The sequence below is a fragment of the Meleagris gallopavo genome, chromosome 26, assembly GCF_000146605.3.
Source record: "Meleagris gallopavo isolate NT-WF06-2002-E0010 breed Aviagen turkey brand Nicholas breeding stock chromosome 26, Turkey_5.1, whole genome shotgun sequence".
Classification (NCBI taxonomy): Eukaryota; Metazoa; Chordata; class Aves; order Galliformes; family Phasianidae; genus Meleagris; species Meleagris gallopavo.
Window position 1 is genome coordinate 1,826,212 of NC_015036.2, and position 16,985 is coordinate 1,843,196.

At 49.1% G+C, this 16,985-nt stretch overlaps 1 protein-coding gene across 5 annotated transcripts in view; it reads right to left on the minus strand.

Moving 5' to 3' along the window:
• The window catches only part of SNX19 (sorting nexin 19), a 104,027-nt gene extending 87,113 nt beyond the window's left edge, over positions 1 to 16,914 (minus strand). For 4 of the 5 annotated variants that reach the window (XR_002121622.2, XR_002121621.2, XR_002121625.2 and 1 more), the window contains exons 1-10: positions 16,031 to 16,914; positions 15,739 to 15,877; positions 14,830 to 14,930; positions 14,428 to 14,547; positions 14,001 to 14,131; positions 13,149 to 13,245; positions 12,747 to 12,933; positions 10,540 to 10,669; positions 1,666 to 1,850; positions 876 to 963 (exon numbers count right to left, since the gene is read on the minus strand). Coding sequence is in view for 1 of the 5 variants with exons in the window: in XM_010723614.3 (XP_010721916.1) it covers positions 109 to 244; positions 876 to 963; positions 1,666 to 1,850; positions 10,540 to 10,669; positions 12,747 to 12,933; positions 13,149 to 13,245; positions 14,001 to 14,131; positions 14,428 to 14,547; positions 14,830 to 14,930; positions 15,739 to 15,877; positions 16,031 to 16,825 (2,109 nt within the window). In the remaining 4 variants the exon portion in view is untranslated. Of the gene's footprint in view, positions 1 to 67; positions 245 to 875; positions 964 to 1,665; positions 1,851 to 10,539; positions 10,670 to 12,746; positions 12,934 to 13,148; positions 13,246 to 14,000; positions 14,132 to 14,427; positions 14,548 to 14,829; positions 14,931 to 15,738; positions 15,878 to 16,030 lie in introns of all 5 variants that reach the window. The other variant, XM_010723614.3, reaches the window with a different exon arrangement.
• Positions 16,915 to 16,985: the final 71 nt, after the last annotated feature.

Genomic DNA, 16,985 nt, shown 5'->3' on the forward strand with positions numbered 1-16,985 from the left:
GGAAGAATTCTTAACAAGAAGCTCCCAGACACATTCGGTAAGCATCAAAAATTAAATCATCCCATGCCTGTGGCTTCTCTCCTTCTCTGCTGGCTACACCAGCCCTTGTTAATGTGCTGCACCACCTGCTTTCTCCAGACCACTAGAGTCAGATGGCATGACAGTTGCAGTCTCCAGCTGATCACTGGAGCCTTTCAGAACCAAGAACTCCAGCAGAATGTCCAAGAGGCAGAAAACCAGGTGCCTGAAATGGAAAGAAGACAAAGCTTAGCCAGTGGAGCTGGAAGATCAGCTCCAGACACACAGGAGCCAAAGGAAGGCAAGGCAGAAACACTGACTGTCTTCAGGAGATGAAAGATCTCATGCCCTAGAAGTGTTTCAAGGGATGGTTCAGTACCCCCCACAACCAATCCAGGGAGTGTTTGAAGCTGATGAGCAGAGCAGAAAGCACAAAAGCATCTCCTGGAGCAAGATAGCATGTGCATTTCACTGCAGTTAATCACTTCAGTATTGGTTCCCAAACGCAAGCAAAAGGTATGCAGAAAGACACTGTGTACAAATATATGCAGCTCCCAAAGCTCTTCTAAAACCAACAAACTAAACCAGGGTTTGGTTTTATTTCCTTCCATGACATCTACAAACTGAGAAAGCACAACACCATAGTTAATATGACTGGCTCCACAGCCTCCAGCCACATAGAAGTCCCAAAACACACTTGCACAATCATCACACTAGGTTCTTTGATAGCATATGAAGTCTGTATGTGAAGCATATGAAGATTAGCCAGATAGATTCTACATCAAGCAGCTCACGTCAGAGCACAAAGCACAGCTTACAGGCCCCACTGCAAGATAAGGAGACTGTAACCAAAGTACCTGTTTATAACAGGGTGGCCCAAGGACTCCAGCACCAGGCTCCAGCTCATGCGACATTTATCGGTTCCAAGGATTTCTTGGACCACATCTGTGAACAACGGAGACAAAGCTTTAGGAACAGCACATTTTCACTGTAGGAAAATAGGCTCAGTCTTCTCCCGGTGGGTGCCAAATCAAAGCTCATGATGGTGCTTTTGAGCAAGAGGCATCTTGTGCCCAACATTACCATGAGAGAAAATATCTAGGGACAGGCTGATTGCCAAGGAAAGTGTTTCTGCCTGGAACAGAATGTAGCGGCAGCACTTTTTCATTCCCAAAGGGCAGTAAAGGCTCCTTACACTCACAATTCCATTCAGTGGAAAAGTCACTTTATCACTTTTAGAGCAAGAAGCCAAGTGCTTCGCTTCATGACTTCATCAGCAGTACCTCTATCAGCAGGCACAAGCACAACATGGCACAGGCTTTGCTCAGCCACATTTTGTTGGAGTGGCTCATAACAGCTGTGCTGCAAGCTCCAAGAAGGGCACATGGCAACCTGCACCCGAGAATCACTGTGCCCTCTCTCAAGTTGTGCTGCTCTCTAAATGCAGATACAAGCTGCCTAGAACTGAGAAACTATTGCTTTTGCACGCAGGAAGCTATTAAAATCTCACAGGCTATGTGAGATGTACCCAGTATGTTGGTACATGCAGGCTCCATCTCTGTAACTGTATATCTAGAGATGACAATGCACTGGAGAATTCCCCAGTCTCGACCTCAATGGCAGCTGACATCTTTGGGACACACTTACTAGGCAAGATCCCCATCAGGCTCTGCAGGGCCTGCTCTGCAGCTGCTTTCTTCTGTTCCTCTGTCCTGGCTGGTTTGGGCACTTCTGGTAGAACTCCTCCAGGCCAGATGGACTCCTGCAGCAACTGGAGGTACTGCACCCAGCGCTGGGTGCAGGTCAGGTTGACCACTTGGACTTCCAGCCACCTGTGGAGAGAGAAAGGTCAGGAGACACCAGGCTTGGAGCAGCTCCAGAGCTTTCTGGAAGGAAAATCAGCTTGCTGGTTAAGTTAACACAGTTTTCAAAGATAGACGTCAAACATTTTCCCAAGTCACACCCATAAGGGCTCAGAAGTGCTTGCAGCCAGCACAGAGGGGAGATATATCAACACCATCCAAGCTGGTCAGGGCAAGTTTCTAAATGAATGGCCCAAGGTTTTATGTCACTTCCCTGCACAACGGTAAAAGCCACAGCCATTGATCAAAGCGCAACACCAACTGAAGTCCTTCCTCCCCAGAACAAGGAGCAGCCATAAGCCAAATCCTCGATGCCACCGAGGCCAGCAGGAGAGTCCCCACTGACTCAGAGCCAGGGTCTGGTTAGGGAGAAGGCTCATGATTTCACCAGGACTTCAAGAGCCACGAGGAGCCGGCAGGCAGGGCCGGAGACCCGTTCCTCTTGGCAGCTGGCGTTCATGCTTGCAATTCCGTCACCACTACGCCCCAGCAGCTCATAGTACATCCAAGAGCATAGGCCCTGCCAAGGCAAACTTTATTTAACCTGCACTCTGCCAGACTGTCTGCATTCTTCTCCGGCGAGGCATGTAGGCCAAGGGCATCTTTCCCTGCGCAACAGGGACAATGCGAGCGGAGCATCAGGAATAGCAACACCAAAGGTAAGAGGGCTGAACAGCAGGTAGGCCCTGAGGGTGTTCCAGGGCCGTGGGGATGTGGCACTGAGCACAGTGAGGTGGGATTGAACTTGGGGATCTGAGAGGTCTTCACCAAGCTGAATGATTGTGATATTGTGTGCTGAGCAAGCCCAGTAACAGCACTGGAGGAGGAGCCTGTATGCTCAGCTGGGGACCACTAGTTCCTATGTTGCTACATGATAGTGCAACTTCCACCAGGGTAACAGGACAAGATGTCACAGCAGTGTCTTGTATTTCAAACGTGCCTTTTCCCAAACAATCGTTTGAAAGAGTTTTTATCTCCAGCAATCAGTAGCTTAACGCCTTGGATCATGGTAAACCTTCCAGCCATCCCCAACCAATTAAAGTGCTAAGCTGTGGCTCCTCTAGAGAGAAAAGCTTTCATTAACATGTTTTCAAATACAATCTGCTTCTCTAATTGAGAAAGCACTTGACAGGCAACAGAAGCTCAGAGACTTGGGGACAGAGCTGCAAACAGTACAACTCTGCATCTGGGGACACCAGATCCAGTGTTGGCTTGAAATTCACCTCAGCAACAGTCATTCACCATCCTTTAAAAGGTTGCAAAAAGCAAAGAAGAAACATTCTTTCTCTCAAGAATGCTCTTAAAATAGCGAAAACTCAAGCAAATAGTGCACAGAGTGAAAGCTGAACTCTGAGAAGGCAGCACACATTTCCAGACAGCTTGAGAACGGGCTGAGAAGTGACGGATGCTGGAAGGCCTGGTACAGACAGCCTCCCATTCCTAGCTCTTTTCTTTCTATAAAATCACCACAACCAGGCAACAGGACCTCCAAGTAACACCTATAAATCTTATCACATGTGCACGCATTTTGATCATGCAAGTGCTTGCAGGTCTTGGTTCCCACAGTTACAAAACATAGCAGATGGATTTTTTTCCCTGGTCTGGCAGCTCCCTGCCTTTCCATCTGAGAAGTGAAGGGCTGGATCCCAGGGCAGAAAGGGAGAAAGAGGGACCCAAAATGACAGAATATGCATGAAAAAAGAAGAGACCAGACAAGAACAGGGCTGAGAAAAAAGAGAAACCAAAGCTGGGCGCAAATGGAAGACTGTGCACAGGGAATCATAAAATGGTTTGAGCTGGAAGGGACCCTTAAAAGGCCACCTGGTCCCACTCCCTGCACTGCACAGGGACACCCACAGCTCCATCAGTGCTCAGAGCCCCATCCCCTGACCCTGTGTCTGCAAGGACAGGGCACCACCACCTCTGTGCAATCTGTGACAGTGCCCTGCTACCATTTCTGATAAAACACGTTTTCCGTTCTAAACTTCCCCTCCTATAGTTTGAAACCATTTCCCCTTTTCCTATCACAACACATGCTGTGGGTTCATTCCCTTCTGTCAGTCTATCAGCATGTGTTGACCCATCCCAAAAGACCTGGGAAAACAGGAGTCTTCAGACTGGTGCCTCAGCATCCTTGAGTTCTGCAACTCACGGAGAGTCATATCAAGCTCTACTGAGAAAACCTAGCTGAGCAAGACCTAGATCTCTAGGGCACACTGACCTTTTCACCAGGCAGACTTGCTGCATCAGCACCAGATCAGGTTTAACAGCTCAAACTCCTCACACAGGAACTCCAAACATGCGTGGTCCAAAGCTGACCCTCACCAGCTGATCCCAAATGATTTTTTTTGGTACTATTAAAGTATTAAGCATCAGATCCGTGTGCCACATCAAAAACACACATCCTTGCTTCCAGGTAGAAATAAATATGGTAAGAAGCAGAAATAGAGCTATCCTTTTCAAGTTACTATTTCCATTCTGGTATTTAATGAAGAAATAACCTTAATAAGAAAAAACCCATCAGCAAACCATCTCCTTACACTTTGGCAGAGACCAGAAATAGAGAGAAAGTGACCTGCAGGGCTCAGACATTCAAATGCTTCAATAATGCCCAATGTAAGACGACAGACTGCCAAGGCTACAAGGTCCTGGACATTCGTCTGGGGGTGCATAACTTGCCCATGTTGTAAGGGTCCTCTGTCTGAAATAGCTGCTGATGGAGGAATTAAATGGCTGCTAAAAAAGAGCCATTTTAATGCCATGGCTTAAATTGGAACTCCAAGGTCAGCTGAAGGGACCCATTAAGACAAGAACAGCAAAAGTGCTCCAGGAATTATGAACAAGGCCTGGGTAGCACAGCCCTCCTCTGCCCCCTGAAAGAAACAGGGCTTCTAATAGAGAGCATCCTGGTCAGGCAGGGTCAGGAACATAGCAGTGCATGTGAACCACAGCTTACCTGGCTCCTGAAAAGAGGAAGCATCACTTAAGCGCTCTATCCACAGGGTTCACCTGCAGGAGAGAGCTCAACTCCCTGAGTAAAGGAATTGTTTCTTCTGGAAAAGAAGGATGGACCACAACTGCTCCAGCAAACCAGAAGATACAGCACCACCCATACTTACAAACAGCTGCTAGAAGCTGAGAAACCTCTGCTCTCCTCCACCAAAGTAAGGCTGAGAACTGCCAAGTTCATTTGAGCAAAGGAATGGCTGGGTTGAGCAGGCAGGAAAACTTTTTTTTTTTTTTAGCACCAGTTGCTATTGCAACTGAACAGACAGCAATTGTGAACCCACCCCAGACCAGAGACTGTAAGGATATAGACCAACAGCCCAGAGAGTATGTTAGGGAGGGAAAGATGGGAAAGTTTTTCCTTGTCTGCTTTAGCTACATAAATACAAACAGCTCTGTAAATATATACGATCTGTGCAGAACAGTAGCAAGTACAGGTCAGGCTCTACTAGCTCTCAGCCCAGTACAAAGCCTCTGCTTCCCTGAGGTCACTTAACACAGCACTGCTAACCAGAAGCTCAAACAGGGCCTGTGAGACCCAGGTAGGGATTTAAGGAAAAGGCAACATCTGGAAATGCACAAGGCAGTCAAGCGCTTGACTCCTATGAAATCAGAGAAGGCTGATGCTTAAATCACCAGACCATCCTTCCTTCCAAGTCCTCGTCCCCCAAATTCTTCCACAAATTGGGCCTGAAACCACAAGAACACCCTTAACATGAAGGCTTAGAAAGAGGGACACCTGAATGCTACAAACCATTTCTGAACAGAGCTTATAAAACCCAAAAGAAACAGCTGGAAGTGGGCACAGGGAGAAGCATGGAAAAGCACACAGGGAAGCTGTGCCCCAGGCTCAGCACCTGCTGCTAGAGCCCATGCTCACTTCCCAGGGCCATGTGCCAGCAGCAGCATGCGTAGCTCAGAGCTGGCACACTTGGCCCCACCACCTTCAGAGCAGACCCACACTCATCCAGCCATCAGTCTGCTCTTAGAGGAAGGAAACAGGAACGAAAAACAAAAAGAAAGTCCTCCATAAAATCAAAGAACACGAAGCATCCCAAGTCCTTTTAAACTTCTGGCCATACACATGCGAAAAGTAAACTATCCTTCTCACCTTACTGGAAATGCTCCTCTCCTGCTGCTCTATAAAAAGTTTAGAATTGTATATGCTGTGAACAACGCGTTCTGTACCCCTGCCTGAGCACACATGATGAAGTGTTTGACCAGCAAGGCAGCAGCCCCATGGCCAAGTGCCTTCCCCTTGAACAGAGTGTCTTGCCAGCCTCCCAAACACAGCTGTGCCAAGGGCAGCTGCTCTGGGGGAAGGAAGGAACACACGAAGCTGCAGGGAGCTCCCGCAGGTAGCAGATGCAGCGTGCTTGGTAGTCCTGCCTGCACCAGCACTTTGCTGATGTGATGCACCGAGATTGGAGCTGGAAAAGCACTGGGAGATGAAGGGCACAGCATGCACAGCATTTCCCTGGGGGCAGAGCACATCAGCCTTGCTGTTGGGAGGCACAAAGCTTTACCTGCACGTTCAGGTTTGCTGCTGCCACATTACTGGCTGCTCTCTCCATCACATCTGCTGCAAAAAGAAAGCTCAGGAACACTGGCTCCAGCTCTAACATCTTCCTGCAGTAAACCAACATAGCTGCTCTGCTGGGTTCTTACTTTTCTCAAGTTAGATCTCCCTGCAACACCGTGGGGCTCAGGAAAGGGGGAGAAAGCTCTGCAATGAAAAAAAAATCATCCCCAAAATCCCCTGATTTTGAACAAAGCATCCCAGCTTTTGATAACATCTTCATCAAGTATTTATTGAGCCAATTAAGCTCTCAGTAGTGCCCCAGGGAGAGGCCAGGCTGTCTCAGCCAGGTCCTGCTCAAAGCAGATTGCTTCATTAGCCCACTTCAGGAAAAAAAAAATACTTAATAACAGAATTAACCCTTCATGAGCTGGGGAAAATTACAGCCCACAAGGAAAAACTATGTCCCTTCAATTTTTTCCTGCTTATTCTCCTCTGTTGGAAATTTTCTTGCTTCTTAATTTGGAAAAAAGAAAGTTGGCAAGTCTCTAATTGCTGAAACAGAGTCAAGAGAAAACGAGATGCAGTTAAAATAATGTTGCAATTGTTATCAAAGTAGAGAGCACTTGCCTCATTCTAGCGGCTGTTTTTGGAAGAATGCTGCCTCTAAATGAGGGGAAAAGAATTGTTTGGGACAAAGATTCAAAGCCAGATCCAAAATTTCCAGGTGCTTGGAGACGACTGAATCAAGGCTTGTTTCCAAGCAGCCTTTTATTTACTTTACACACACATGAAGACACACACAGTCCTAAAGATTGCTTTTGCTGACGCACCCCAGGCTTGCAAGTCCTGTTGCTGCTTGCAGCTACAACAGCCAAAGCCAGAGGTGAGAAGGAGGAGGATGCCATAAGGCTGCTTGCCCTGCATCCAAACTATTGCTGCCATGCAGGCAGGGGCATGGGCTTGCAGCAAAAGAGCAATGAGATCTCTGCAGCCCTCACTGCAGAGCCAAAGGGATGCTGGCTAACCGTCCCCACAGCAGGGAACAAGGCAGAGGAACAAATGGACTGAAGCACTCCACCTGCAGCAAAACATGAGAGATGTGGTGAGCTGCCTGCCAGCAACAGAGCTAAAGGTTACTGAGTGCTGGGAACAGCTTTAGCACCAGCCTTCCTGGCTTCTCCTGGCACCAGAAAGCACAGGCTGGCTCTGCTCTGTAATGGCTTTCTCAGAGATAATGCAGAGAGAGAACAGATCTCTGCAGTGAACATCTGCCCAAGCACAACCACATCCTGCTCTGGGTGCAGAGTGGTTTTGCACCATGCTTAGCACCAGGTCTTACTGCTGCTTTGGATGCAGACCTGACAGCTCTGAGCAACCAGGACAAGGTGCTGGCCATGGGTAGCACGTCCCCAGCCTGCTCACACTGCAGGTGCAGGCAGGCTGACTCACAGGCATTGAAGAGGATCAGGCAACACTACAGGCTGGTGGCACTTGAGGTTGAGAGGATCAAGGGGGCTGCCATGGGACTTTGTTTTCGCCAGTTCTGTTGGCACAGAGATCAAGGAAGATAAAGCAGAAAAAAATCAGCAAGAAACACAGAGGAGCTGTGATCTCTTTGACTCATACCACAAATGCCCCAACACCTGGCTTGACACCAACAGGCTCCAACACAGAGCCCTGAAGCCAAGAGGGCAGCAAAAAGCAAGCCCAGGGTAGCAGAGCCCACCCAAACCATCCTGCATGATGGCTGCAGCACTAAAACATGCCCTTACACAAGGAGCAAGGGGCAGAGATCTCTATGAGAGGAAGCTGCAGCATCCTTTGGACCCATGCTGTCACCCAGATTGCTGCAGGGACCCTAGGGTTGGCTGCAAGGACTGCTTGCTGCTCCACTGACAACTTGTCAATCCCAGGATGCCGTTCTGAGATGCTCACCTGGTGGTACTGTAGTTCCCAATTATTGGTTGCCCTGCCTTCAGAAAGTAATACAGTCCTAAGAAAACCCCAGCAGAAGCCAAAAGGAGCTGGCAGACCCCGACCCAGTGACCAGCATGCCACTGAGGACAGATCGAGGGCAGGGTGCAGGGTCACAGCACAGCATTCTTTACATGCTCACCGTTTATTTTTAATGCTGCTTTGACTCACAGGCTCCAAAAAGGACGTGGATTCTCCAAATGCTTTTTATCTCTTTCCCTGAAAAGCCCAGAATAGCCCCATCTACTCTCAGCAAACAAGTTCCTGGTGAGAGTTCATCATTCCCAGCCCACGGGAGGGAGGTCAGACAGATGGGCAGGGAGCAGGGCTCAGTTACAGGGACCTGAACATGCAGGGGCTGCTGGAAGCTCCCCTCCACCCACCTCTCCTTTCAGCTCCAAAAAAGGATCACTCCCTGTTACATAATGAGATGAGCACTGCTCAGATGCAGGCTTGCACACACAGCTCCCTTTTACTTAACAATACCTTTTTCGGGCATACTCTGCACTGCCATCGAGCTGACAGTTAGCAGAGACAGATGGTGCCTGGCTCCAGTGACTGCAGCTACAGAGGAGGGAGGAAAAGGAGCACAGTGGGATAGGGAGGGCTCAGTCACCACCTACACAAAGGTAATGCTGGTGCTCCACAGCAATGCTGTAGACACTAAAGTCTTTTGGATAGAAGTTCCCAAAGGAGGAGAGGTGAGCTCCCTGGAGAAGTCTGACTTCTTCATAGGTGGTGCTGCTGCTTTGATTTTTCTGCTCTCATATGGGGCACATGGAGTGCACAGCAATAGCCATGTCCATAGAGGAAGCTGCAAGAACAGCATGTTTCTCATGGAGCCCAAGATGAGAGAGAAGCCTGCAGCAACAAACCCCTTCTAACACCTTAAGTGCTCCCAGGTCAAGCAGAATTCAGCACAGGCACATCCATTCCCAGGGACACGTGGTATCTGCACTCTGTAGCATTAAGAAGTCACAGGACCTTGCACCATCACCTCCAGCCCAAGGTTTGCATGCAACACATTCAGGTTCACCCAGACCCATTGAAGCTGAGCTGCTACAACCACATCCATCCTCACGCAGCTCGGCCAGCACAACAGACAGAGCTCCTCCAGTTTCCAGAGCCAGGCATGTGCTTTGTATATGACAGCTTCTCTAGTGGAAAATACCAATGCCACGTGTCAGTGCTGCAGGCTCCCTGGGTGACTGGGACACAGCTTATTAGGAGGCTATGACATGCATGCTCAAGCTCTCATAACTCCGTGCTTACATGCAAGGATTGGGTTCCAGCTCACTCCCCAAGACACCAGAACCCATTTTGGAGAAACTGGAGTAATACCCACCTCCTCCCACTTGAGGAAACCAACTCAACTGTGACAGCCAGCAGGCTCTGACCTCAAAATGCTTCAGCAACCTCTGCTGAGGGCAGCTCAAGTTACCACCCAGGTTACAACACGGTGCTGCACATTCTGGCACTGCCTTTGAATGCCTGCTACAGAAGAGAGGGTGCAGGAGTGGGAAAAGCACTGCTCTGAGGCTCCCCCTAGCCCAAGTACTTCTGGAAAGGCTTATCTTTTACACTACAGACCACATCCTCAGCTGGTGATAGTCTTTGACCTACAGAAAAAAAAACACAAATGCTCTGTTTGTGTGTCTTGGCCTAGTGCCTTACCACACAGAGGCACTGGCCTCAGAAAGGCTTGGCAAGCACATACCAGCTGGAAAGGAAGTCTTTCCCTAATACATCTGTGGGTCAGTGCCCAGCACAGGCACTACTGGCCCACCACAGATTGGAAAGGGATGTATCAGTGAGAGCGAAGGCCCTGGGAGCTGTTACTTGACAAGTCCCTGCTCCCCATGCCTGTTTATTCTCCTTTCGCTGAGAACACAAGCTGAGGCCCTGGGCAGCAGGAGTGCAGCAGAAGCCAAACTCTCCCTGGAGAGCTAAGGAGTTGGGCATATTTACTCCTTCTCTAAGGGAGAAATTCACACGGCTTTCCACCATATCAAAAACCAGAAGGCTGTCTCCTGGCATTATAGTGCTGCTCACAGAGAAAGCAAACCTCCAAGATATTTACTTCACAGAGCTCCATTTTAGAGCAACTCCAAAGGCAGTGCCACTATGCAGCTGGGAGGTTGGTCACTGACACCTTACCTTTGAATGAGGGTCCCAAAGAGCAAGTGGAAGACCTTCTGGATATTCTCCATGCCCAGCCAGCTCCAGTGATCCATCAGCAGCAAACGCAGCAAGTCCAGGGCCAGGTCAGCCAAAGCAGTCTCAGAGTCTGCCAGGAGGAAGAGGAGGATAAGTCAGCTCAGAGCTTAAGCAAACAATGGTGAAAAGCAGATGAACTCCACTCTTTTCCCCCCAACAGTCTGAGTAATGCTTTGCTCCCCAACTTAACACCTCGTGCAATATGCAGGTAGTCAGTCTGTTGATCCTGCCCTCGTCATCCTCATTTCCACTTCCACTCAAGCAGCACAGCCCTGCAGCCACCAGAACACAGCAAGGGCAGTTTTGCCCAGCTCCTGCTATCTTATCAACCCTTAGACTATGCATGAAGATAGCAGTGTGACCAGAACAGGTGAGAAGGAAGATTGTGATTGTAGCCAGGAGTAAGGAACACTGCTGAGGACCATCCCCACCCGTTTTCCTGAACGTTCCCCTAACACATGCAGTTCTCCAGGCACAGAGCTCTGCTTGGTGTCTGTGGGCTGCCATCGTGTGGCAGGTCCGAGTCCCAGCACGACAATGGATGGAACATCTGGTTTATCCAGATGCATCAGTTCTGACAGTAACGCTCCTACATCCAGACATAAACACCTGGTGGCACAGATCAGGTACAGCAAAACTTCTCTCAACCTCAGATGGATGAGAAAGCCTAGAGTAAAAACACATTCAGCTTGCTAGAGAAACAAATCTATGCTGTCTGGATGCAAAGCATTGTAGAGATACAGAACAAAGCTGTAAATGCACAACAAATCTGCCTGAGATAACCACTCTTAGGCCAGCACCTCAACCCAAGGCTGGTGCACCTGCAGAACTACTCAGCTATTTTCCAATAACTCATCTTTCTACCTCTCTTCCCCTATAGAGAACTGATGGAGGTGAAGGGGAGAGTTTCCAAACCCCATCACGTCTCCTACCCTCCTTGCTACTCGTGAACAAATAACTTGAAGCCATTTATTTGGAGGAGTTCAGGCGTTTGAGTGCACTCAGCCTCTTGCTCTGGGCCACGCACAAGTTAATCCCATAGCTGTGCCCTCTGAGTTGACTTCCCTATGCAAGAACCAGAGCAGGCTGCTTGCTTCACTGCAACTCTATAGGTACAAAAAAAAAAAAAGGGCTGACAGTAAGCTCTGTTTGTTCCCGTTTGCATCCAAGCCTCCTTCCTTGCAGAGTTGCTGGCCACTCTCCTCCAGCCAGCAAGTAGATAGAGATGCTGCTTGCCTTTAGCCCCAGACATACATTCCTTTTGTCCAGCCAGACCAGTCTGCCCTGTCTCAGCCCACAAGCATTTGACATCATTTATGTACAGGTTTCCTCAAGGGTAAAGCTAACTTGGCCAGTCTTTATCTCCTGTCCTCTGTACAGTGCTGACTTCCCATTCCAGTCCTGCTCCACAGCAGCTCCAAAACAACTGCAGGCATGTGTTCAAAGCTTACAGGCAGAGCTGGTAGCACAGGCTGTTTCAGAACCCCAGACCCATCCTGTCACAAGCACGTGCTTCCAGTCAGAGCTTGTCAAACTTTCAAACCATTGGAACAAAATTTCTGGGAAGTTCCAGCTGATAGAGTTTAGCTATTCCACAAAGAAGATTGGAGAACATCTTTGCTCACACTCAGGGTAAGCATGTAGTTGCTCTGAGAGGACAAAGACCTCTGTGATTCAGAGGGGGGATCTATAACCAGAAACTGAACATTGTTCCTTTAACTGAGGTTATGCATTTGCTATTTGCAATGAATTCATCCCAACTTAAGAGACTCTCAAATGTCCTTTTACAGTGTATGGACAAATCAAGGCTAACTTGAGACTATCAAGAAACCATAATCTGACATTTAATCCACACAAAAGAACTAGGTTTTACAACATTAGCAGTTCAGGTAGCACATCCTAAAGAAATGTATTTCAGCAGTAACTGTAGAGACCACACTAACACGAAAACCTACAGCAGCACAAATGAGCCAAGACTCAAGTTGCCTCCAAAAGCAATAAGGATGAGAGCAACTTCCCAAAAGCACCACGAAGGACTCAGCTTGCTGCCTCATCAATCAAGGAGCAACAGGCAGGGGACCAGATGCTCAGCAGGCAGCTGGTGCAGGACCTGGGGAAAAAGGCTGGAGCAATGGGACCAAGCTCACCCGTGTCTGTGTCCAGATGTGCTTCCTGCTCCAACGTGTTCAGCCCATCTGTATCCTCCTGCACAGATTTTTCCTTGGCTTCTTCACTCCCCTCGCCCTCAGGAGCTTTGCTGGGGACTCCTTCCAGCAGCTTCTCCTGTTTCTGGATGAAGGACTCCATAGCAGCCAGTGACAGGGTGCCAGAGACCTACAAAAGCACCGGTGTATTAGTACCAGTTTATACTGCCCAGACAGCCCCCACCATCCAATAAAGCACCTAGGGGTGCTCAGCATCTTTCTGCAAAGGCCTGGCATGCAGGTACAAGGCTGCAGCAGCCACAGCCTTTGTGCACATGGATAACTGCACCCCAACAGGGCAGTGATCAGGATCATGAAAGCATCATAAGAGGGATCTGAACTTACAGCGCTGCCCTCCCTCACAGAGTACACAATCCTGTCATGTGCTTCACTCACACTCAGCACTGGAGTGATTTTGCTGGATGGAAACCTAAGCCTGGACCTGGAGAATGACACAGGACACAGTCAGGATTTTCCCCACAAACTGCAAGCAATGTTTCCCAGTTTCAGCCAAGAGCTCGTACCAGCAAACGAAGTCTGATTAGAGCTAAAGTGGTTCCAAACAGCATCTGCCCCACCAAGGATAACAAAAGCTAGCTGCAGAACCATGCAATGAAAGCTTTAGGATTACCTGTCTTCAACAACATTCTTAAATATTGGCATAGCCACAGCTTCCCAATATCCACCACAACACCTTCCTTGACAGGTGTTTTAGATAAGAGCCCGCATGCAGATGTACACAATGCTGTTCAGCAAGGTATGAGCACATCAGCACATCCAGGAAAGTGTTCAGACAAGATCTGAGTTGAGACATACCCAGCAGGATTGTGAAATTTAATTATAAACACATATACATAAAGGAGGATATGAAAGGGCATTTCAGACTTGGGACACATTGTAAAATAGTCTGTTTATCATGAAGGAATGCTCTTTCCAGCCAAGATACTTTAGAAGTTGAACTTTTTTCCTTCTTTTTGTTCTCACACAATTTTTGTTAAAAAAAAAAATGTAATCCAATGCTTTTCCTAGCAAAACATTTTTTTTCCTGGAACAACAACAACAAGAGCTATATTCATGCTGTGGAAGTCTGATCATTCCTGGAAAAATCTTTAATCCAAACAAGGGCTCGACTGCCCTTCTCAGCATGCAAGAGAGAAAGAAACTCAACTGCAATTGGACAGCTGAAGGAGCCCTTACTTGTTTGCCTTCTTCCCATCTGGCTGATATTTCCCATCCACTTCAGACTCACTCAGATCCTCTGTGGGGCTCTGTGGCTCTGACCTGGGGAATGCTGTCTTCAGGGTGTCCACAATGGCATTGACAACAATCTGCAGCAAGAGCCAGGAATACCATCAACCACTGACAGTTTTCGTGAATAAGAATCAAAGAGTTTTAAGACTTGCAGTGTCCCTGTTTTCCATGTGAAAAAAAAGAAGTGACAAAACAGGCTCTCAGAGGGGCTCTGACCCTTCCTTTTCACCCTTTGTGGCTTCCTGGGCAAGCTCAATGCATCTACACAGAGTTTGACTTTTCTAGCTGCTATTGCAGCAGCAATGCAGACACGTGCAAAGGGAATTTGGTGCACTCAAAAGAGGTTCACACTGCCCATTTCCCACCCACCTACCTTGTCTATCCTGGAGACAACAAAGGGCTTCTTGACAAACGCAATCCTGGCATCAGTGTTCAGAGCAAGGAACTCCTGCACTTCCTCACTGTTTGCAATCTCAGGTACTGCACACAATTGCTGTAAGAGGAGAGGGTTTTAGCTCTTCTCTGAGCGAGCATCCCAGCTTTCTCATGTGAAATGCAAGCAGAAAACACCTGAGGTGCTCCACTGTGTCAACAGACAACTATCCTGAGCCACTGCTTTATGCCAGTAAAATAAAATATTTAAGAGCCAGCACAAGAGCCCAGCTCCCAGGTATCACATCAGCAGTGATCTGACTGCTGCACCAAAGGAAGGGGAATAGTGAAAACCATCTCAGCAGCCACAGGAAGCAGTGGATACAAGCACCAAATACCTCACCTTCAAGAAAGATTCCAGCAGACTTTTTCTGGCTTCCACTTTATCGCTGTCCATATTTCCAAATGGGAGATCAGGGAACAGTTTCTTTGGTCCTTTGATATCTGGAAATAAAATGCACATTTGTAAGCTCGAGAGAGCTGTAAGAGCTGTATTAAAATCTTAATGCTCTTTCACTTAAAATGATCACTACTGCTCAGCCCAATACACCCCCCAGATCAGGCTGAGTCAGACCTTAAATCCATCTGTGTAGAAATGAGATAAATTCAATTTTTTATTTATAGTATAGCTTACATACAGCACTTGCTCACACAAGCAAGATGCTCACAGATTGCTAACATTTTGGTGTTGCTGTTCATTGCCAAGGTGCAGAACTGCAAAAAAGCTGTTTAGGAATATAATGCTATAATGGGATGGAAAGTACAGTGATAATAGCAGGGTGAGTCTTTGGCTGCAGCAAATGAGAATGAACCCAAGTGCAGCAGAAATGAAGGAAAAGAGCTGCTTACCTTTGGAAAGCCTCAGGTAGGCAGGGATCTCCCTCACTTCCACTGCCAAGCCTTAAATGAGGGCTGGGAAAGGGTGGAACCTGACTCCACCCCTTCTAATCACTCAGGTACATTGCATGCACCTGAGCTCCCCTGTGTTGCCTCTGCCTTCCCACCAGGTGCCCCATCACTGTTTTAGGCCATGACTTAGTATTTCCACTGCAGGGAACAAGGATGATTTCTGCAACACCATGATTTGCATGCTGAAGAAATTCCACATCCCATCAGCTCTGCATAGAGCACACAGGCACCTCGAACAGCCCAGCACCCAGACTGGCTCAGACAGGGCTCCATATGCTCAGAGCAGGGAGGGGCACGCTGTGATCACAGAGGGGTGTTCACAGGAAGCTGAGGCAGCACTGACTTTTCAGGAATTTGCGGAGCTCCGGTTTCTCCTCCAGCCTGGTCTGCAGGTTGAGGAACTCCCGGTAGCGGCGGTTCACAGTGTGGTAGGCCATCTGCTGAAGGTTGCCTGCAACCTCACCTTCCAGGGCTGTCTCATACTGAGGAGGAAAGCAACGCTCGTTAACCCTTACAGACCCCCAAACAATACCACGTTGCCAACACATCCCACCTAACAACTCCCCAGCTCTCTCCCCACACAGCATGCACATTCGTCACGATGAAGGGATGGGTGACACTGGGCTACAACTCACCTTGATGGTGTACAAGGTGTAGGGGTGGAAGCCAGTCCCACTGTGCTCACGGGCAGTGATGGTGCCAGTTATGCGCAGGTTCTGGATGACCACTGGTCCGTCAGGGCTGCTGAGAGGCTCAAAGCTGAAGGTGCTGATGGGAGCAGTCGGGGAGGATGAGAGCAGGGGAAGGGGCTGAACAGGGTCTGACGGGCTTTGTGGTAGGGCCTCCGGTGTTCCCAGTTCTTTCCCCAAGGTGCAGGGCCGTTGCACAGAGCACTTCTTGGGACTGTCCTCCTCCGTCTCCATCACTGGATCAATCTGGATGTCAGGGCAGGAGCCCAGAACATAAGCAGAGGGGAGTAGCAGTCCAGCATCACTGCTGGTGGAATGGCCATCCTCCAGATCCCCCATCCCATCCTCTGAAGTGTCTGCTCCCTCCAGCGGAGTGGGAACATCAGGGAGAGGCTCATCAAGAAGCTCTCCAGCAGGCGATGGTGCCAGCAGCTCCACATCCTGGCTCGGAGAATCCAGCTCCAAACCCTCATAAGGGAACAGCAAGCCCAGGCCTCGTGGCCTCAGGACAACCCCCTCACTGCGGGGTGGCTCACTTGGCACATCCACACCATCCTCACCACCAGCCCCTGCTTCTCGCCCAGGTGACGGGGATAGAAGTGGTACTGCTGGGGCAGCATCCAGCTGAACTGTGAGAGGCAGAGAGTCTGGCACTGGAACTGCAGGGCAGGGCTCCTCGCCCTGTGTCTTCCTGGGGAAGGCCCCGACCAGCAGCAGGTTGATCCAATCAGGGTCAGCCATCTTCCTGATGGCGGGCAGCAGCACGTTGCAGGCCACCAGCTCCACCACCACGAAGCGACCCGTCCGCGTCTCCAGGTGGGGCCGAGGCACCAAAGCCCGCAGCAGCAGCTCCACAGAGGCACGGGCATAGCTCACCTCAGCCGCCGGGCTGCAGAGGGCC